General features: G+C 37.8%; 1 protein-coding gene across 1 annotated transcript; it reads right to left on the minus strand.

Annotated features, from left to right (window-relative positions):
- Positions 1-1,452: 1,452 nt before the first annotated feature.
- On the minus strand, positions 1,453-22,607 carry LOC135713887 (mitochondrial import receptor subunit TOM40 homolog 1-like). Its single transcript, XM_065237093.1, has 2 exons — positions 21,901-22,607; positions 1,453-2,272 (listed from the first exon to the last, which is right to left on the minus strand). The coding sequence occupies exons 1-2, from the start codon at positions 22,444-22,446 to the stop codon at positions 1,850-1,852; spliced, it is 969 nt and encodes a 322-aa protein (XP_065093165.1). The 5' UTR covers positions 22,447-22,607; the 3' UTR covers positions 1,453-1,849.
- Positions 22,608-23,225: the final 618 nt, after the last annotated feature.

Raw genomic sequence — 23,225 nt, forward strand, 5'->3', positions numbered from 1 at the left:
TTGAATGGTCCGCATTCACAAAAAAACGAATCCATCTTGCCATTAAATCGTCGTTACACACTCAAACAAACATAAACATAAAACTACCCAAATTTTAAGTTTTTTTTTTAAATTTCATTACGGAAATCGAATGGCTATTAAGTAGCTTCCATTATATTTTAAATCGAAGATGCAGAATAATTATTGTAACTTTACTTTAAAAATGAAATCTAATTTATTAAAAACAAATTGCCAAAAAGCCGAAAAAACTCGGAAAAGCGACTTTGTCGCTTTTCCGAGTTTTTTCGGCCTTTTGTGTATTTCGGCCTTTTGTGATTCGGCCTTCTGTGATTCGGCCTTTTGCGATTCGGCCTTTTGTAGTACTCCCAGTGTATGCGCGGCATTTCAGGCACAAAACATCATAATAACATCTAATGAATTTATAATTCCGAAAAACTTTTTTTATAGCAAGTGAGTGGAAGCAACCTTGCTTGCGAGCTTCCTGTATACCTAATAATATTTTGGGTATTTTTTAGAACGGGGACGACTGCCTCTACCGGAAATCGATATCCGTCACCATTTTGGAATCCAAGATGGTAGTCCTCGATTTTAGAAAAAAAGCTGGGATTGCGGACTGCGGATTGGAACAACTTTTGACACATGTTCATACTTTTACTTAGAATCTTTAGAATGCCCTACCTTTTTTTGATTTTCAAAACTGTAGTTAGGTCCTTTTTAATTTTTGCAAAAAACGTACTTCCAGATTGTTTTTTTATAGTAATTATAGTTTACAGGATAGTAAAAGAAATAGTTCTCAACTCAATAACACTGAAATCTAATTTCCTGCCAAAATGTCAGTTGGGCCCTCATAATTCTGAACGCTAGATTTATTTGTTTTGCACCGGTGCGGATGATTTTGCTGTTGAGGTTTATTGCTTTCAGAAAGTCATAACATGTTTTATGGGGCAGGAGTTTATTTTTTGTTTGTTTTCGATGTTAAGGAAAAATGTTAAAAACCAGCACTCGTACCAGCACTGAACCCAATCGATCAAGCCCGAAAGTGTAGAGATAAACCTTCAATATTCGTTCAAACTGTAGTCAAAATTTCAGGAATTTGATACATGCTCGAGAAGAATACATCCCTTGAACATTTTAGAAAAAAATAAATACCTAACGTTTTCATATAAATTTTATTAAAATGTTTTTGATCATTACACCATGTGAACTTTATCTTTTATTTACGAGTAGATAACATGCTTGGTTCGCTCGGTTATAAGGGTTAAAGAAGCATTATTTTTTTTGATGGATCGGGTTTTTAAAATTTCTCGAAGTGAGTCGCAATCAACAACTTCTGATTATGTTTGACAGGCACTATTTGTTCCCTATTATCATTATTTAGTCACTAAAGTCACTACTATTATATAAAGTTAAAAGGTGGTTTCTTTCCGTTCCATACCTTGAACACAAATGGAATAATGTTTGCTGAACCATTTTATTGTTTTGTAAAAGGAACCATAAGATTAAGCGCAACTTAATTTAGTGACTGTTGGCTAAAAACATTAGTGCTTCGAGGATCATGGTCATGTGTAACGATACGGGAAGCTAGACAAATCAAACATCTGTTTTTCAAGCGCATATATATTTTTTTTGTTTATTTCAGATAGATCTTTGTCATTTTCTTGTATCTGCTATTGTTCTGTATTTATATCTTTTCTCTTTTTTTATGCTCTAACAGACTAACATTGTTTTACGTCTTCCCAGAGACACTAACTCTCTACGAATGTCACTCAAGAAGAAATGCGTTGATACTTGCACTTCGAACTGTGGGGTTTTTTGAACTCTGCTTAAAATGCCTAACGAATGTGTTTTTTTAACCAATAATCAGTCCGCAGCCCAACCGGAATTGATTCTTGGTATGATTCAAAATGCCACTAAGTGCAAACGTGAATGGCAGCGGTTGCAATTTCTTCTCTAGGACAGCGGCCACTGTCCAGTTGGTGTCGACCATGCCGCGGAATACGAGCTCTGACTTTGGCAGATCGATTTGGTAGCCCATGGTTGCCACCGCTTCCTGCATTCGAAGATTAGTTTCAACCTCGACACCGAGTTGAAGCTGGTCGCTGGCTTTCTGGTAGTAGCAGAGATGAACTCCGGCGAGACCAATCGTTCCAGACCAGGTGCCTACTTCCGTTGCGTACCGAGCGGCAGCAGACATGATTGCTATTTGACCTCCGGGGACTGCTGGACCGTACTGGTATGCCAGTTCTCCGCCTAGGGCTAGGCTATTGGTTACCTGCAAGTTTCAGAATAGGAGATTGATTAGTTTTGTTTTGATGAATTTAGAACGCATAGGTAATTTATTTGGATTGTTTTTAATATCGCAACATGGTATCGAGAAGAAAAAAAAGTAAAATTGTTTCACATCTACCGAAAGCGAAATCGAAATACCATCTCGTGACTCCCACGGTCTATGTTGACACAATTCCAAATGAGGGGGTCAGAAGGAAAGGGGTGCAAATAACAAACAAAAATGGCCACTATTATAATAAAATATGAGCCATACACACTTATCAACACCGCCCTCTCCCTCTTAAAGTGCTTAAAGTGTCTACGCAATTTATGGACATTCCCTAATGCAAATGGCGTATATAAATGTTTGCTCAAAGTATCGATACCATTTTCTGCACCCTTTCCTTCCTACCCTTAAAAATGTTCCAGATCATGCGCAATGGTCCCAAAGTGAATGAGCTTAAATAACACTAAGTCACTAGCACATGGAAGCTACAAGTACTATTAGGATTTAAAATCTAGAGATGTACCGAATATTCTGGCCGAATATCAACCGAATTTGGATTGGGCCAAATAAAGAACACGTATTCGACCGAAAGCGACCACATATATTGTATAGATATTATAGATGATTAATAAAGGGTGTGCACAGTTAAATTGCATCACTTTAAAAAAAACTGTAACATTTTGCCCTTTGGGTTAATTTTAATGAAATTTTGGGTGAGATGGCCTCAGCATGTATTGTTTACACTGCGTGTTTATTGTGATATGGTTCGCTCGATAGTTCCCGCGATTAATGTGTTGAGATGCTTCAAATGTGGAGAATTTGGGCACAAGAGCATGGATTGCAAAAATTGTGATAGATGCTCTAGGTGCAGCCAACAACACAAAACGTCGGAGTGTACGTCAACTGTATTGAAATGTATTAATTGTTTGAAAACGAATAAAGAACGAAAAATGAACTTGGACGTCAACCATGCCGCATTTAGCTCGGAATGTTTGCTCTATAAAAGACTTTTTGATCAGAAGAAAAGCAGTTTGCGTTTCAATAAATAGCAGCCAAGTTCCAGGAATGTGAATCAATTCGATTTTTTTATATTTGAATATTGCGGGGTTGTCAACAAACTACGTAGCATTACGTCAGATTGTTGAGGAAAAACGTGCTCTTTTAGTTTTCTTATCTGAAACTCATATTGTAGAAACTGAAGCTTTTGATCAGTATAGTATTCCGGGATATATTGTTGCTGCTTGTTTATCACATTCTAGACACACTGGCGGTGTTGCTATTTATGTCAAAGAATCAGTTCAATTCAAGCTTCGTACCAACGAAGTTATTGATGGCAACTGGTTCTTGGGCATTACAGTTGTACGTGGCATGAAGATGGGTAATTATGGTGTTATGTATCATTCTCCCAGTTCTAGTGACCAGCGTTTTGTTGAAGTTTTAGAGAACTGGCTCAAGACATTCCTTGATTCTAGTAAATTAAATATATTGGCTGGTGATTTTAATATTAATTGGCGTGATAACCATAATTCGAATCATTTGAAGCGTTTAGCTGAGTTTTTTAATTTAAAGCAAACGGTAAATGAGTATACGCGTATTTCCAGGCACAGTAGAACTTTAATTGACCACGTTTATTCCAATTTTGATTCCATTTGTTCAGTTACGGATACTGATTTGAAAATAACCGATCATGAGACCTTAGTGATTAATGTCTTAGATCATGTTAACGATAACGATAATTTTGTAAAATTGAAGTGCTGGAGGAAATATTCGAAGCAAGCTGTTTCGAATCTTGTTGAGAGGAGCGTGGATTTTCCATTCGCGGCCGGTAACTTAGATGAATCTAAAACTGTTCTTAATAACGCTTTGAAAACGTGTACTAATCAACTAGTTGAGCAAAAGTTTGTTTCTTTGAAGAACTCGAACAGCTGGTACAATTTGGATCTTTTGCGATTTAAACGGAAAAGGGACAAATGGTACAAAAAGTTTTGTAGATCAAATAATGATAATCATTGGAATAGGTACACAATCGCGCGTAATAAGTATTCACAATATGTTCAAAGGAAGATTGATAGCATCAAAACAACAGCAAAGAGCTACGGAAAATTTTGAAATCTTTATTAAAACCTAGTAATTGCAAACCGCGGTCCATAACTTTTAATGGCACATTAGAACAGTCAGAACAAATAATTTCAGCTAAGTTTAATGATTATTTTGTAAACAGTGTTTCATTGATTAATCAATCCATTGAATTGGTCGATGAACCTGACGAAATAAAACAGCCAGTTAATAGTAGTTGTAGATTTGAAGTTTTTCACCCAATTACATTAGATGAAGTTAGAGTTATTTGTTTTCATTAGGAAAATCGGCTGGAGTAGATAATGTTAATGCTAGAGTTATTCAAGATTGCTTTCATGTCATTTGCCACATCTTGCTGGACCTTATTAATGAATCATTACAAACTGGACATGTGCCACAAATTTGGAAGGAATCCTCAGTGGTCCCTATTCAAAAAGCTGCTGGAACGATTAAAGCCGAAGAGTTTCGTCCCATCAACAACATGTTGCACACATTAGAGAAATATTTAGAACATGTTGTTAAAGGCCAGCTGTTTGAGTATTTAAATAGTAATAGTTTGTTGATACCAGAACAATCGGGATATCGGGAAGGCCATTCTTGTGAAACCGCGTTGAATTTGGTATTAGCGAAGTGGAAAAATAACATGGAGTGTAAAGATACGATTCTTGCTGTTTTTTTGGATCTTAAACGCGCTTTTGAAACAATCTCTAGGCCCTTATTGTTAAGATCAATCAAGCGCTTTGGAATTACGAGTACTGCATATAAATGGTTTGAAAGCTATTTGTCTGACAGAACTCAACGGACTGTTTTTAATGATTCTGTTTCCAGTCCCGTGGGGAATACCCTTGGAGTGCCCCAGGGAAGTGTATTAGGACCCCTGTTATTTATTATGTATATTAATGACTTGCGACGTGTTTTACGATTTTGCGACATTAATCTTTTTGCAGATGATACTGTGTTATTCATTGCAGCTAAGGACTTAGATGATGCCGTTTTACACTTGAATGAAAATTTGCGTTCTCTAAGTAGATGGTTGAAGTATAAGCAGTTAAAATTGAATACAAGTAAAACTAAATTTATGGTAATTTCGCGGAATCGAGTAAATGAGAACGTCTCTGTTGTAATTGATGATGAGACTATTGATCGCGTTCGGGAGATTAAATATCTTGGCGTGATTATTGATGACACACTTAAGTTCAACTCTCACATTGACAATGTCATCAAGAAAATTGCCAAGAAGTATGGAATTCTATGTCGACTGAAAAACGATTTAACTATTGCCAGTAAAATACAGCTATACAAATCAATCATCTCTCCTAATCTTGACTTTTGCCCTTCCATTTTATTTCTGGCCAATGCAACACAAATATCGAGATTACAGCGCTTGCAGAATAAAATAATGCGTTTGATTTTTAGATGTAATAGATTCACTTCCTCAACTTTGATGTTAGACGCCTTTGTCGGTGAAGCAAAGAATTGTATATTTGACTATGGTGTTCATTTTTAAAGTAGTTAACGGTTTGCTGCCTCGATATCTGTGTGATCGAATTGAAAGAGGAAGTGACTTTCATAGATATAATACTGGAAACGCTGTTGAAATAAGAACACCATATTTCTTGACTTGTGCTTCACAAAATTCATTATATTATAAAGGAATAAATGTTTTCAATTCGATGCCTAGACATATCAAACGTTCAGTAACACTTACAGAATTTAAAAGACACTGCATTTCACACGTTAAAACTGTCTTTTGAACAGTTATCCAGTGATTTTTTTTATGAATTGACAAATTATATATCTTGACGAAGTTATCTCTAACGGATTATTTTATATGGATAGCTGTTATAACGACTTTTTAATCATTATTGTAGCACTGCAAAAACTATTTCTGTTCGCCACGATGGTGATGATGGATTTTTAATATTTGATTTAATAGTAGATTAATTAAAAAAAATAAAAAGTAGTCTACAAAGGTTTGAGCCTCGCGCGCGTATTACGGATATAGAGGACTGAATTTAACATTTGATAAAAAAAATGCAAACAGTCGAATTTTTATTTCGGTGTGAACCACGCGATAGCCTGTTTTTGAGACTCGCTATTATATAGTTGCTCTTTGTTCGTTGCTATCAGTTTGTGCCTTTTGTTGCTACGGTGCAAGATGTGTGAAGTAAAAAACACCATCAAGTTTAGCTTCAGCCATTATGATGCTAAACCAAACATCGGAGAGATTGTAAATTTCGCCAAAGCACTCGACGCGGATCCGGCTGAAATGGAAGCCGTTTATCGCATTGGTGAGGAAAGGGGAGTCTTCATAAAGTTCAAATCAGAGGAAGCGATGCTCCATGCTCTGACATACAATTCGGAGGATTTAATCTTCCATTATGCGAATGGAACGACGGCAAAGGTACGCATGTCGCATGCTGGTGAATTTATCCAGTATGTGCGTGTGTATGACTTGCCACCAGAGGTACCGGACAACGAGCTGGATAAAGTGCTGGGGAAATATGGAAAAATTAAACGCATCATCCGGGAGAAATTTCCATCTGATCTGTGCTTTAAGGTTTATACAGGGATACGCGGTATATATATGGATGTGAAGAAGGAAATCCCCACGTCATTGTATTTCTTCAACCGCAAAGGAAATATATTTTATGATGGCAACAAAGATAAATGTTTTCTGTGCAAGGCGGACGGACACCGGAAGCTTTCTTGTCCCAAGCGGAAGGCTCGGAAGGAACCGGAGAAGCAACTAAAGGAAAAAGGAAAGCAAGGTGAAAGAAAACAAAACAGCAGCAGTACGTATGCTGGTGTAGTGATGGAAGGTGCGTCGTTTGTCATTAGCGACCAGGAAACGGACACGGGGTTGGAGATGTTGAATGAAGATAACGAAATGGACGAGACGACCCCGACGACCGACGAGAGTAGCGGAGAGCATGCAATGGGAAACGATGTTCAGATGCAGCAGCAGCGATCACGTTTCGGGTTCAACGAAAATGAGGAACAAATTCGGGAAAGAAAGAAGTTGCGTGCACGGGAGAAGATCGCTTTGTCGCCGCTTCGATCGCCACCCAGGAAAATCCTTTAATAATATGCATCTGTATATCTTTTGTTTGTATTTTGAGTACCAAAATTGGTATTCCATGTTACTCGGCTCCGCTAAGTTATTCTTTTAACATTTGAGCCTGCCAAATAAACAAAATGAAAAAAAAAAAAAAATGCAATTTTGAGGCTTATTTGAAAGATACCTTGAGTTAGTAGTAAGTTTTCTTGCAAATGTTGGGGGTTCGTGAGCATTTCTGACATTGCTGAAAATTATGATAGCATCAGATTGCGGGGTTGCTAGTGTAATAGCACAGACAAACAGACATAACACTCGCAAGTTGTTCATCGAACAAGCATTTAACGGTCAATTTATAAGTATCGTAGTTGGTAGTACCGCCACCTGTGGCGCGCATAGTCAATTCCCTTGCGTTTGACGTTTACACACTACCGCCATCTGTTCAGTGTACTACCCACCACAGTGTATTCAACAGATGGCGGTAATGTTTTAGCGACGATGTTTTACAGTGATAAATATTCAATGTGTTATGTCTGTTTGTCTGTGGTAATAGGATGCTTTGTTGATTGTTCATTAACTCTTGATTGCTTGTAATACTTATGAATATTTTAGGTGGACAAAAGGCGAACTAAGAGGTGGACGCCTGAGCTTTTCCACATTTATATCGCTGTGAAGCAACTGTAAACTCTAGAGGGAATTTATATCTGTAACTGAAACCAGTTCGATTTTGTTTGCCATCCTGGTTAAAATGTCATATTTAATTATCTTAAAGATAAATCGTCCAGCCCAAACCTTTGTAGGGGTAAGAGGTGGGACCATCATCATCATCATCATCATATTTCTAGTAGTTTTGAAAATGCAGTCGAAGGAACAGCGCGTGCTCGAGAAAATTTTGCACACTCACCATCGGAAAGATGTTAAGAATCGAACAATCTACTGTTTCTCGGGCCATAAAACATTTCGGAGAACGTTTTCCCATAGAGGTAACTCTAAGGTCCCGAAGAAACATGCTCAACTTTTCGACTCAGCTCTGGAACTCTCTTTTTTTTCCTTGATTTGTTTTCCGTCGATCTTGGTTTTCGTGCTGAGCACCAATGCTATCGACGCCAGGGAGGCAGCTGTGAAGGATACATTTATTCATACAAACAGGCCGCCATTACCGAACATGGAAAGCTGGATAGGCTAGTCAAGTAGTGAGCCAATTTTAAATCGTTAGTTTCAACCGGTTGGTATTACATTCCCTGAACATTTTTGGCGAGTACTTCTAAGTGATAAAATTTAACTGTGGACACTTTTCAATACAGGCGAGCAATTATTATATGTCTTACAAAACAGATGCCTCTTTGGCAAAACTGATATCAGATAGGTCAGATAGGCTTAGGAGGTTGGACACATTTTTATAAAACAAATTGAAAATTTGATATTGGTCCTTTGGTCTACTTCCGACCCAATCGAGACCAACTCGTGGACCATGAATGGATCGTGATGGAAATGTTGGGAAACTTTGTCCTAGAGTAAAATAATGCAACATAGAGGAAATATTAGTATCGTGTGTTTATTGTAACAGTTTAATATGCGATCGCCAGTCGTACGAATACAACATTATCTTTGTTCTGTTCATATCTTATATTTTCAGCATTTAGATACCGTCATGTGCTATAATTTTACGCAGCGCCTAGTTTCTCGCTTTTTTCCACATTTTGCAGTATATTTTGATTTTATCTAAATGATTATTTTTTTCAGATACAAGTGAATAATACCTACCTAGATTTTTAACTCAATTCAAACTAGCCACAATTTAAATATATATATATTTTTTTGATTTTTCAAAATAAGTTGCGCACGGAACCCCTTTGGATACGGCTGTGTTTGTTCTCTGTTTTGTGCGTGCGTTCGCTTCCATAGTTTTCGGCTGCATTTGCCGGATTAGCGCTGGCACTCTGTCTCCCGGACGGTTATTCGTGTGTGAGTGGTGGTTTTCTCGCTTTCCGAGAAGTTTTAAGCGTCCATTACACATGTCAATATATTAACAATAAATTGACATACTGACCATATTATTGAAAAGGTGATATTGATGATGATGATTGATGACAAGTATTGACGAAAAGCTGATTTTCATTTCACTTTGTCAATACTCAGAATATATTGACAAAAAAACAGTCAATTCTATCAATATCATCAATTTACGAATACTGACAACATCGATGGCAATACGTTTGAAGCCTTTTAACCTCAATGTATTAAAGTCAATATTACTTGTCTCAATTTCCCCACACAAGAAACGTGGATCGGTGGGTCAAAAGAGAAACGTCGTTGCTGGTCCTAATGGTCCTATGGAAAATACTAAGTGCACACTGAATTCGGATAACCATGTCGGTAAAATTTTACCCGGTTTTTGAACTACTGAAAAAGTCGGTAAAATTTCAAATTACCATTACTCGTTAGAAACCAATAAAATCGACACATCATCGTTGAATGATTTTAAATAGGTCCGTACAATTTCTTAATAAATTTCAAAATTGTTGGATTGGTTGGTCCTAGAAATACTCAGAGGGAGAGATGGGCGGAGAGAATGTTTTGAGCCAAATGAACTGTCAAAATCTGAGCCAACATCGAACATTTCCAGTGGAATTTTTCCGATAATTCCTTATTCTTTCTAGAATAAATTTGAGAGTATTGCAATCGAACAGAAATTAAATCCACCTTTATGATTTGTGTGCTTCTCAAATTCAACTAGTTTTTGGAACCAAAAACAATATTCTAACTCTATTGATTAATTGATCTTCGTTGGTTAATGAATGGCACCAACAAATGTGTAAAATATTGCGATGCAATCAATTATTATTTTGCCCGTAACTCGAATCAAATATAAAAGTCATTTGAAATGCTAGCTTCTAGCAAGGGTTGCAAGATAATTTAGGAACAAATCAGTTTTGACGTTTAATCGTCTTTCTCTATCTAACATACATGGTTGAATGAACGGTTTGTTTTCCCACTAATCTGTTTCCCTCTTGCTCGCACTCGTTCGATTTAAATGGTGCAGTAGTGTGCGCCGATTAAACGTCAAAAAACTCTATACTCGTCATAAAACCATCGTCATCAATATTACCTTTTCATTACTATTGTCAGTATGTCAATTTATTGTCAATATATTGACCTGTGTAACAAACACTTTAGTGAATTGTGATTAATGTTGTCAATATTTATATATTGATTATATTGTATGGAAAATTGACAATAAGATGTTTGTCAATATATGGACATACCTATGTAATGGGCGCTTTAGAATCGAGAAAGAAACATGATTCATCATGTTTGCAAAATTGCAAGCATCAGAAGATTTGGCGCTGCGTGGTTTGATTGTTTCTCCCGGACCAGAAATTTGAATGAGTTGGCACGATCGGTGTTGATGTTGGTACACTTGCAACTATTTTTGCAAAAATAAAAAAATAAAGTTTTTTCGAAAGAAATTGATATTGAAAGTGTACCAAAAGTGGTTCTGAACGGGTTTCGCAGTTGGGTGTGGTGTAATTCGTGGTTGTTTTCAGTGAAAATTCAGTGAAAATTCCGTATCACAAATTTGCTCACCGAGTTCCCTTTTTTTGCCGTTCGATGACATCGGGAATACGCTCCCGGATATATTGATTTGGTGAGTACGTTCCAGTTGAGGATTGTTCTTGTACATTTCTCGATTGCATTTTCGAGGGGACGTGTCTGCTTTTGTGGGCAGTGCGTTTGATGGTCGGTTTGGTAGTATCCTTTTAAATATAATGTCTCATGTCCAAATAACCTCGATTTTCGATCTATTGATTCAATACTTAGTATTATATTTTCAAAACATACAATGATGAATTATGTCATTTCATGGCACATAAAACAAACAGTGTGTGTATAGGATCCAACAATCTAGGTTATTTGTATTTTGTAAAATATCTTTTTTTTAATTATATTTTCATTTTACTACATATTTTATATACATTATAAATCACATGATTATATATAAATTCATAATGTAAATTACAATAAATACTGGGACGGGAGGGAGCATCAGGGCATCATTGAAGTTGTAACTGGACAATGGAGTGGAGTGCCAACCGGAGTCTAGGAGGGAATGTGTACTGTCATTTTAGATAGTTACATTTCACTCCAACAGTTGCAATGAATTTGACGCGCTCTTCTTAAACAAACCATCCCGTGGAAAGCTTAACATGTATTGCGAATTTCGTTATTCATTTTGTTGGATCATATTGTTGGAAGGAGATTCTCTTATTCCCGCGGGTTTCGCGTAAGTTTCTCTGCTTACGGGCCCGTCTAACCCCTTTTGGCCCTTCATATAGCAGTACACTGAAGTCTTTTTTACACGGTTTTTTTACGCGGTTTTTTTTACACGGTTTTTTTTACACGGTTTTCCACGATTTACACGGTACGTTTTTAACGATTTCTCGACAACGATACAACCTATCGACTTGATTCCAATCACATTATCCGTTTCAAGCTATAGGTAATCGAATGGCATACACAGTTTGAAAAAGTAGTGTAAATTTCTGTTCAATATGATGCACATAAATGGAGCGTCACATATCATATACGTTTACATTATATATCATGTAAAGTTCTGACACATTTCATGCAATGTAGCAAATATTGTATACAAAAGCCCATATTTGTATACAATATTGTTTACAAGTTGCTCGGTTGCGTGAAATGAAATACAAGTTTACGTGAATGAATGTTTACATCACAATTAAAATTCAGATTTTTTATCTGTGTACTTAAAAAAAATCACAATTTTTGGTGTAAATACAGAAATTTTTAAAATATGTCTATATGGACCATATCATGCTTTAATAACAAATGGCATCAAAATCCGATTTTTTAAAAACATTTAAGCATGCGAAAAATCAAAATCTCGTAGGTTTTTTTTACACGGTACGTATCCCCCGTGTAAAAAAAGACCTGAGTGTATGTTGAATTCAGAATTATGACGAAATTTGATCTTGCTTTTGAGTTGAGCTGCATGCAGGGCAAGACCCAAGCTAGGATGGTGGCTACTTACATACATACATACATATATATTTTTGATTTTTCAAAACTACCTTAGGTGCGCAGAATTATGACACTTTACGGTAGTCGAATATTTCACAGTATATTCGGCCGAATATTTGGCTCATTGTGATGGTGTTTCATAAGCAGGGCGGATAGCAGTGTTAAACAATAAAAATAGTGAATTAGTGACCAAAATCAACTAACTTATTTTTTTGTAGTGATCACAGTGGCAGCATACACTTGCTTAAACTCTACACTGGACCCCTTATATTGATAAATTTTACTTCTATGAGACTCTATTTTAAATCAACACACAGACGGTCCTAGGCTATGGTGCCCGTTTGGTCAGTGTTGTTTTTGTGTTGATCCAAATAGTTCTGATAATATAATTGCACATTCTTATTTTTTAAAGGTTGATTTTTGTCCCGTCTTGTCTTCTGTAGTCACTTATTTTATCATTCTGTCTTGTGTATTAACCCCAACTTGTATTGTGTATTGTGTCAACTTGTGTCTATTGTCCTTCCCCATCTGTTTTTAAACTCTTTTTGTTACTCTGTTATGACTAATTTCATAGATATATAAAAAAAGAAATATCAATTATAGGATAATATGGTACTTCTACTAATTAATGAATTATTGATATTTACCTCTCATGATCCTTGGGGCCTCCCTTAGCTCAGTCGGTAAAGGCGCAGCTACAAAGCAAGACCATGCTGGAGGTGGCTGGGTTCAATTCCGGTCCCGGTCTAGGAATTTTCCGGGTTGGAAAATTTCTCGACTTCCCTGGGCATAGAAGTATGATTGGACTTGCCATACAATTATACCAATGCAAAAATGGTACAGGCATCGAAAGCTCTCAATTAATAACTGTGGAAAAGTGCATCTGGAATACTAAGTTGAGAGCACGCAATAAGCTAATATGCGATATGCAATAATCTTGAAATGCGAAGAAGAAGAAGAAGATCCTTGGCTCCACTATGATTTAACGTACCACTTTTTGATTATTTATCAAATACCTCTCCGAGTATATAACTCACAGGTGCCTTGTTGATTTCTGATCTCTAATGGATTGGTCCTGAATTTGTTTGATATCCTGTTCGAAGTAATTCTATTCCTTCTCCTTAGTCCATTGAAATCACGTTATTTCTTTTAGTTCCAGCTTCATATGATTCGCCATTCATAAAGATAATGGGTTAAAAGGGAGTAAAGCATACATAAAGGTATATTAGTATTAGTTGTACTTGATTCAAACAATAGAAAGAAGCATAGATAAATTAGTTGAAAAATAAAACTAATATATAACTAAAAGTGCAATGGATGAGTGTTAGTTCCGAGATCATTTTAGTGTTAAGAGTTATGTTAGTTTTGATCCGTGTTCAGCCCTTCCGGCCCCTCCAGCACTATTTGCAGACATTGTGATTAGATTATGCGACACTGCTACTACTACTATGTTAGATGTATGACTTGTCAATTTTCGTTAAAGAAGAATACTGTTTTCTAACGCAACGCAATGTTTCAATGAAGGCGTCTTTCAATAAATCACTCAATCAATCTGATTTTTGAAAATTGGCTCAAAAGGGTTTAGTTGACACATCATACCTTACCGAAAACTAAAGCACAACAACCCTAATTCTTATTTCAAACACTTCACATATTCGTAAACGCCTGATTGAAGATATGACTGCTATTGACATTGCCTGTAATTAACAAATATACTAAATAGAAAGATTGCTAGTTGCCTCCCTAAGCGGACCCCCCGCGTCCCTATCTCTTATGTTAATTAACTTTCTGAATTCTCTAATTGAAGTTCATTTGATGATTATTTAGTTTTATTTAATAAATAACTGAAATCTCTAATCTACGTACACAATCATAACCCATGCTTTTAAACTAAAATTTAACGTGTTTCAAGTACTTCTGGCTTTAACGGCGCCGGTGGTGTAGTGGTAAGCGTGATTACCTCTCACCCCAGCAGGCCTGGGTTCAATCCCAGTCGGCGCCGCCGGGATGTTCTGAGGCATAACATCTCTGATCACGCCTTCCTTCGGATGGGAAGTAAAGCCGTTGGTCCCCGGTTCATTAGTTGATGGGTCGATAGGTAGGGTTCAGGTGTGGGAGCTGCCTTCCTGGCACGTCGGTAGCATTGGTGCTCAGCACGGAAAACAAGATCGACGGAAAAAACAAACCAAAGGAAAAAAAAAAAAGTACTTCTGGCTTTGACATATATTAATTATATCATTGTTTGTCCCAGGTGACAAGGTAATTTTAAATTGTATATTGTACAGGGTATATGCTCCAACTATGCTCACACGCTTCCACTATGCCGCACCACAAAAATACGTATGGGTATGACACAATAGAAGCACGCCACAGTGGAAATCCCGAGTCATAGTTCAAACACTTATCCCAAATCAAAATGAAGCACATATAAGATCAGTTACAATACCATGTACAAAAATGATGTTTAACATTGTTTCCTGAGTCAGCGGCGCCGGTGGTGTAATGGTAAGCGTGATTACCTCTCACCCCAGCAGGCCTGGGTTCAATCCCAGTCGGCGCCGCCGGGATGTTCTGAGGCATAACATCTGTAATCACGCCTTCCTTCGGAAGGGAAGTAAAGCCGTTGGTCCCCGGTTCATGAGTTGATGGGTCGATAGGTAGGGTCCAGGTGTGGGAGCTGCCTTCCTGGCGTCGGTAGCATTGGTGCTCAGCACGGAAAACAAGATCGACGGAAAACAAATCCAAGGAAAAAAAAAAAAAATGTTTCCTGAGTAATACTTCAATGAAAACAACAATGAAAGCTTGTCACGCAAATAGAAGGAGCACCGTTGGGCACTTTCTGAAATATTTCGCCCCCCCCCCCCCTAAACTCAGCAACACAAAGGCTTTCGGCCAAATTTTCCATAGTAATTTTTTTCGCCCCTCCCTTGTTCGAAACCTACGCCCTTGAATATATATCTGTACACATTAGAGCAGCGCTGCCCAACGTGCGGTCCGCGGGCCAGACGTTGTCTCTGGATCTCAGCAGTCCAATTTTATTAATCGTTATGAATTTTAACCCAGTATGAATGAGAAATAAACAAAATGCATCTTGAAACATGTTAATCGATCAAAGATGCAGCCATTTAAAAAATCAAGTTGTCTTATGCAGCCAAACGAACTGTCAAAAAGTGTAACCAAACGGACTGTCATCCTTTGGTTTGCTTCAAAGGAGCAAGTATTGTGATCTAGTGTTAAAACAACATCCGGCCACTGGCATTTGAATCTCTGCTCTCGATTAATCAATAAGTTTCTTGAATTGTCAATTCCCATGGGAAACGTTCCCAACCACCTGGCTAAATGAGGTCCATCTGCCAGAAGCAAACATTTTATGGGAGTGTCAACAGTACGGTAGGTATAATTTCAAATTAGTATGAGCCTCTATTTCATCTTTCACAATTTTCCAGCGAATGATGTACGACGACGACTGAAAAACGTACGGTAGAGCACGGTAGAGACGACGACTGAAAAACGAGTGGGAGAGACATTACTGGAGTACCGGAAACCCACTGGAAACTATGCACAGCTTCTAAGCACGAATGGAATCAAAGCAAAAGCAAAGGAAAAACAAAACGAAAATCTTTTTCTTGGCTTATTGAGCCAATGACATTTATCAGGGCTACCAGATTGCATGATTTTACATTGTCCGGTCTATATACAGTGTCTATAGTCAGAAACACCCTGTCATTTCGTTCACAGGAACTCCTCGTTCAAACGACTTGAAGTTTGTATGAGGAAAATCGACCAAATGTATGGGGGAGTGCGCCACTTTCACATTCGCGGCTCTAGGTGGCACTGGTAAAAAACATGTACGAAATTATGGTCTTTCGGTTTTATTTCGGGTTTCCGAGAAGCCACGGGGGGAGAAAAGGTTCCAGTCGTCTAGAACAAAGTGGTGCTGGAAATCCACAGCAATAGGCATCCATGGGTAGTGCTTATTAATATTTTAACAATCCAACATACAACCTTGTTCTAAAAATACTGAGTGTCCACCGGAAGGCTAACCGGTGCCCCGGATCAACCTTTATCTTGATAGTTATGTATATTTGTTTAAAGTGGGCCTTGATAGTTCTCTGCAACTATATGGAATGTAGTAAAATGATGGTTTTTTATATATCAGCTGATCATTGGCTCCGAGTGGTCACCAGATGACCCGCCGGAAGATTTCGAACATCCGTAAAATCGATTACACTCAGGTCTTTTTTACACGGGGGATACGTACCGTGTAAAAAAAAACCTACGAGATTTTGATTTTTCACATGCTTAAATGTTTTAAAAAAATCGGATTTTGATGCCATTTGTAATTATAGCATGCTATGGTCGATATAGACATATTGACGTAGGACTACGTCTTTGATTTCTATATGGGGGTACACTTTGTGAAACCCGAAAATGGAACATGTAACAAATTAAGAAAGATTTTGAACGTTACTAACTCAACTGCCCCTGGTCCAATTTCAATAACTTTATCACCAATCGATCAGAAATATGGCTACGCATCGATAACAATGCTTCTAAATGTTGATTTTCAACAAAAAAAAAAAAACTATTGAAAAAACTGGTAAATGTCCAGCATTGTCCAAAAGCGTTGAATTAACTAACAAATCCACCAATTACGTGGAATTGCGTAATATTTTGCACACTCATCGCCATACTCAGAACCACACGCTCCCAACGACCACACCACTGTGTGGTGGTGTTCGGTCGTCGAAATTAATAGCAGCAGTAGCAGCAACAATCAATACGAAACTAACGATTTTAAATTGGCTCACCACTTTAGTAGCCTATTGGTCCCAAGCAAACGATTAACGTACCCTATTCTAGTTGAAATTCTATTACTACACTATGTTTGTTTTGATTCCTATGAAAGTTTGACAGATAACATCAGGGGTGTGTGGATTCATGCAGAACATGCAGGGGTGAGTGAAATAGCTTGGGACTGCTTGGGACCGTTGTTCTGGTACTGAGTGAGCCAAAAATAATAATGATTTTCTTCGGGACCCAGTGGTCTTAGAGTTATCTCTATGGTAGCAGCATAGAGGTAACTCTAAGACTAGTAGGTCCCGAAGAAACGTGCTCAACTTTTTGGCTCAGCTCTGGTACTGTCTTCGGTCCCAAGCAAATCGATGCACCCCTCGAAACATAGGAAAATCCACGAACCCCTAATTTTATCTGTCAAACTTTCATAGCAAATCAAAACAAACATTGTGTAGTACTAGAATGTCGACTAGAATGGGGTACGTTAATCGATTTGCTTGAGACCAATAGGCTAGTCAAGTAGTGAGCCAATTTAAAATCGATAGTTTCGTATTGATTGTTGGTAACAGTGCTTTCGGCGTGTGGCGTTGAAAATTGTTCTCCAGTAACAACGAAAGGCTGCTTGCAAGCTCGCTGCAGAGCCTACATACGCAAAGGAGGAAGAAGCTGCACCGCTATGCTATCACCCTCGCTCCAAACGACATACAGCTCGACAGCCTCATCCGTGTTGAACACCCAGCTCAGAATTACTCAACCATCATTACAAAACGGTCCTTTTCAGGGCCACCAAAAATTTGTTAAAGAGTATTATTTGGGCATTGGTCAAGGTCACCAGTTCCAGTAAGCAGCTAGTTATCAAGGCTCAACCTGTCTATAGAAGGTGTGGAATTGTAGGCCTGAATATATTGGTGCAATTAGTTTTTCCTCGGCTTTCATTCCGCACGATTCGTTTCTTTCGTTTAATCAATCACCCTTGTAGTGACGTCGAAAAGATTGTTTCAATCGGCGCTTACATATGAAATTTAATGTGGATTATAGAATTTTTTGTATTCTACCAAAATTTATGAATGGTTTGCCACTAAATGTTGAGATAATTTATGGATTATTGAATTATCACACTGTATACCATGAAAAGGAGCCTGTTTATGAGTTTTTGCCTGTTTTCAAGTAAAGAGTTATCATAAAATAACAAATCGCCAGCTGGTATTTCCCGGCAACCTTACAAATAAATAAAATCAAACAAAAAGGAGGAAGAAGTCCCACCGCTAGGCTAGGATCGGAATCAGTAGCTCGTCGTGCTCAGCTCAGCATTACCCAACCATCATTACAAAACGGTCCTTTTCAGGACCACCATAAATTTGTTGAGAGTATTATTTGGACATTTGTCAAGGTCATCAGTTCCCGCAAGCAGCTAGCTATCAAGGCTCAACCTGGTCTCTATAGAAGGTGTGGAATTGTAGACCCGAATGTATTGGTGAGATTAATCATCGTCCGACCATTTTCCAGAACACGCTGGTAGGAAGTGTTAAAAATCCATATATAATTTGAGAGAAGTGGGAATAATTCGCTTTGGGTGTATATTCAGTCCCCAGAAAGCAAATAAAATCAAATTTGTGAGAAAATTAGCTCTCACGAGTTCAATCTCTCGAGGTCCCTCATTTTTTACATATTCTGCACAAACGATACTTTCCGCCCCGCCCCATTCATATAATTCGGAAGGAAATCCTGTGAGGGGTTAATTGAATACTCTTTAATACCAAAATGCACAAAACTTAAAAATTCATAAATAACAAAAAAATCAAAATACACCTTTTTTAAAGTCGGGTCAATGAATCGAAAATACTCAAGTTGACAGTCCCTTGAATTCTCTTCATCAACTTTATCTTTGAAATAAATACTACAAATTTGATACGCTTACAAATAAAAAACGTTCAGATAATTGATAATTGATCAATTAAAAGAACTAAATGTTCACATTTGTTCCGTCCACTAGCGGTCCTACGTCAAGCTTCCGTTCGTGCCCCTAGGCACAGACCCTTCTATTTTTAAAAAAATTCTGTATTTACACCAAAAATTGTGATTTTTTTCTAAGTATGTCATTCGATTACCTATAGCTTGAAACGGATAATGTTATTGGAATCAAGTCGATAGGTTGTATCGTTGTCGAGAAATCGTTAAAAACGTACCGTGTAAATCGCAAAAAAACGTGTAAAGATAACCGTGTAAAAAAAACCGCGTAAAAAAACCGTGTAAAAAAGATTTCAGTGTACTGTGTAAATTTGATCGAAGTAGACTCATGGTATGAAAAAAATTGTGATTTTGACACATAAGCTGATCATTGGCTCCCAGTGGTTACCAGATGGTCCGCCTGAAAATTCAGACGTACCGTGTAAATCGCAAAAAAACGTGTAAAGATAACCGTGTAAAAAAAACCGCGTGTAAAAACCGTGTAAAAAAGATTTCAGTGTACTGTGTAAATTTGATCGAAGTAGACTCATGGTATGAAAAAAATTGTGATTTTGACACATAAGCTGATCATTGGCTCCCAGTGGTTACCAGATGGTCCGCCTGAAAATTCAGAAAATCTGTAAAATTGATTGCTGTGTAAATTTGATCAAAGTATGGGCCTTGATTTGTCCTGATACCTTATGGAATGCAGTAAAATGGTAATTTTTTAATATTAGCTGGTAATTGCTTCTAAGTGACCACCAGATGCCCCCTCGGAAGATCTGGAACATCTGTAACATGTATTGCTTCGTAAATTTGATCTAAGTAGGCCTTGATTTTTCTCTGCATTTATATGCAATGTGGGAAAATGATATTGGTTTGAAAAAGCAAACTATCATCGGGATTGCGTTGGACCTGTTAATATTGACACACAAACAAATTAATAAATCTAGATAGAGCTGGAATTAGGGCGTAACAGCTTTAGTAAACAATAACTTCTTTCGATGATTTCTAGAAAGTTAAAGGCCGGCGCACAATAGATACGTTTTCAGGTTTTTTGACAGCTAGTCCATGCATTATCTGTCAAAAAACCCGAAAACGTATGCATTGTGCGCCGGCCTTAAGGCTCGCCAACGCAACTCAACAACACCATCGGGTAGGGGACGATTTCTCCTACCCGATGGTTATGATGGTTTACGTGGGCATGCCTTGAGTTCCTGGAAATCATTTTTAAAAGTCATTGTTTACAAAGGCTGTTACGCCCTAATTCCAGCTCTATCTAGAAATGTACTCGGTGACCCATCTTGCCTTCATGCTTGGCATGCACAGTTGTACACAACAACTGCTCATTTGTTAATAACTTTCCACCCAGTTGTTGAAATTTGTTTTTCTTTAAAGACCATAATAGATATGCAAAGAGTATGTAAATCTTAACATTTCAACACCAATGATTTTTTACACTTAAAGTCCGAGATGTGCAGCGAGCATTTTGCACTTAATTTTTACAACGCAAAAACAAATGCAGTTTATTACTAGAATACTTTACTTTTACTTACTAGAAACCTTTAACTTTATTATATCTACTGCTTCAAAAAGAACTTTGTTTCGTCAACTGTGTGTAATGTTATTAGCAAATGAGCAGTTCGTTGCGAAAACTGTGTATGCCAAGCATGCTTGCCTTATGTTACCCTATAGCAGGCAGGAAGCTGACCTGTTGAAGGTATTGAATCGGCAGCAGAGCAGTAAAAACGTGGATAAGGGTCGTTCAAATTTCAAAATCTAAGCCGAACAACCAACCAACCAACCAACCAACCGTAAAGGAAAGTAAAGCCATTGGTCCCCGGTGTATAAGTCCGACGGTAAAAAAATGAAGTTAAACAATTTTTTTAACACACAGTTCGATTAAATAAACTATTATCTAGCCTCAAATACAATTAATACGTCAAGAAACAGGTTTAAATCCAAGTTAAACGAAAGAGAAAGTCAATGAAGCGAATCGATCAATGTTACTCAGGACCTAATTCATTGTTCGTCTTGAATAATTTTGCTTTACTGGATTTTGCGCACCTAGGTAAGTTAATACAATGCTTATGGAGACTCCATAAACCACTATAGGATCACATTGCGCTATAGGTGCGTTTACCTTATCTACATTTTTATTCAACTTATTTGTAACATGATTTCCATTGTGCAATTAAGAATCGAGTTGTTCTGGGCGATTGCAACGCATAATATATTATGAAAAATAAAACAAGAACGAAAGGTGGATTTCGTATTAAAAATATCTAAGATACATTATGTTATACGTAGGCATGTGAATGATGAAAACACATCATAAATGTAGTAGACGTGCTCTAGGACTGCCTGGTTGAGGATCTTCTTGATTTTCCTGGGCACATAGAAAATTATTATTACTTGTCATTTATCTTCTTTATATAAATGTAGAACTGGTATGTGTCAGCTTAGAAAGTTCAACAACTTATTTGTCCTGCTCAAAGGATAATGTTGTTGACAGTCATAAAGTTTTTGAATCAGGTGAATTATACACTCATCATTTCATCTTCATCTTTCAACTTGACTAGTTGTAAGAACATAGCTGTAACTTGAAAACATGCCCACGAGCCTTAGAAAATATACTCTTGTGGTAGCTAAATCAATCTCATCCATTACTTTCAATTTTACATCTATGCTACGAACTTACCGCTTGCAAATAATGACCCACTAGCACGCCGGAATTGTTGATGATGTTGGGATTGCCAACGGTGAGCGATGCAGTAAAGTCCTGACCCTTGTAGTCCGTGGTCAACTGTGCGGCAGTGACTTTCTGGTTTTGAACTTGGGAAGCAAACTTGCACCGCACGTTCGGTGTCAGCTGGTGAATGAGGTTGGCATTTAAGTTCCCAGCCGGATCGATGTCACCCAGTATAACCGGAAAAGCTTCTGAGGGAGACATCTGTTTCGTGCCCACATAGGTCGCTCCGAATCGGTATCCGCTCGTGTTGGACGAGTTGAGGTTAATGGTATGCGACACTTGGAAGTGATTACTGAGGCCTTTGTTGATCATCAATTTGGCTCCCTCGAAATTGGCGGGCATAACATCTTTGCACTTTTTATGTAGCTCTTCCATAGAACCAGGATTCTCTAAAGGTTTCTCAGGTTCGGCACTGGCAGGGGTAGGTTCCGCTAGTATAGGAGGTGGCAGACCGCCGGCAGCGATCGGTTTTGAAGCAGCGAGCACGTTTCCCATATCGATTTTTCACTTTAGGTAACAAGCACAAGTTAAACAAATTACTCCTGGATATCTAAGGTTTATATCCGACTTTTCTAACTTATATTCCGTGATGAAAAATCTGCATCGATTACGCAAAAGATAACGCACTACGAACCGAAAAACACGAATCGCGTGAAAAAAGCTGGGGGGGGATGTGCTGTCAAATCAGCCTACTGATCATCTTGTATGAAACTGGTTCCAAACGTAAACAAACGCTGTAGGTTTCTTATGGCTTGTTTACGTTTGGAACCAGTTATGCGAGGTAGGCGACGATTGTTCGTATTTGACAGCCACCTCCCCCCCTTGGAAAAAAGGCCTCACACGAGCTGTCAACTACTAAAGGAAAACAATGACGTTTCGTTTTGATATTTGTTGTTACGTAATTGATGCAGTGCTGCCAGTGTCGTTGGATTATAGCGAAAACTGCGCGAAAAACGAGGGACTCGGTGGAGACAGAAGTCGTTATAGAGATCTCCAAGCGCAATCTCACGAACACTAAAATCCAACATCCATACATAAAAATAAAGAAGAAGAAGAACCAAAAAGGTATCGCGATATCACAACTACTTAAAAAGGTAGCGCGCGGTCTCACGCACACTTTTGTGCATCTGGAGAACTCTATAGAGATCTCCAAGCGCAATCTCACGAACACTAAAATCCAACATCCATACATAAAAATAAAGAAGAAGAAGAAACAAAAAGGTATCGCGATATCACAACTACTTAAAAAGGTAGCGCGCGGTCTCACGCACACT

Source organism: Ochlerotatus camptorhynchus, unplaced genomic scaffold (genome assembly GCF_037179485.1).
Source record: "Ochlerotatus camptorhynchus isolate MF236.1 unplaced genomic scaffold, CSIRO-AGI_Acam_v1.1 ptg000591l, whole genome shotgun sequence".
Taxonomy (NCBI): domain Eukaryota; kingdom Metazoa; phylum Arthropoda; class Insecta; order Diptera; family Culicidae; genus Ochlerotatus; species Ochlerotatus camptorhynchus.

Excerpts from the sequence above, each read along its gene's own strand:
- LOC135713887 (XM_065237093.1), bottom strand. The coding sequence starts at position 22,446 with ATGGGAAACGTGCTCGCTGCTTCAAAACCGATCGCTGCCGGCGGTCTG. Across the intron at positions 2,273-21,900 it reads TGGGTCATTATTTGCAAGCG|GTAACCAATAGCCTAGCCCT; the intron begins GTAAGTTCGTAG and ends TGAAACTTGCAG.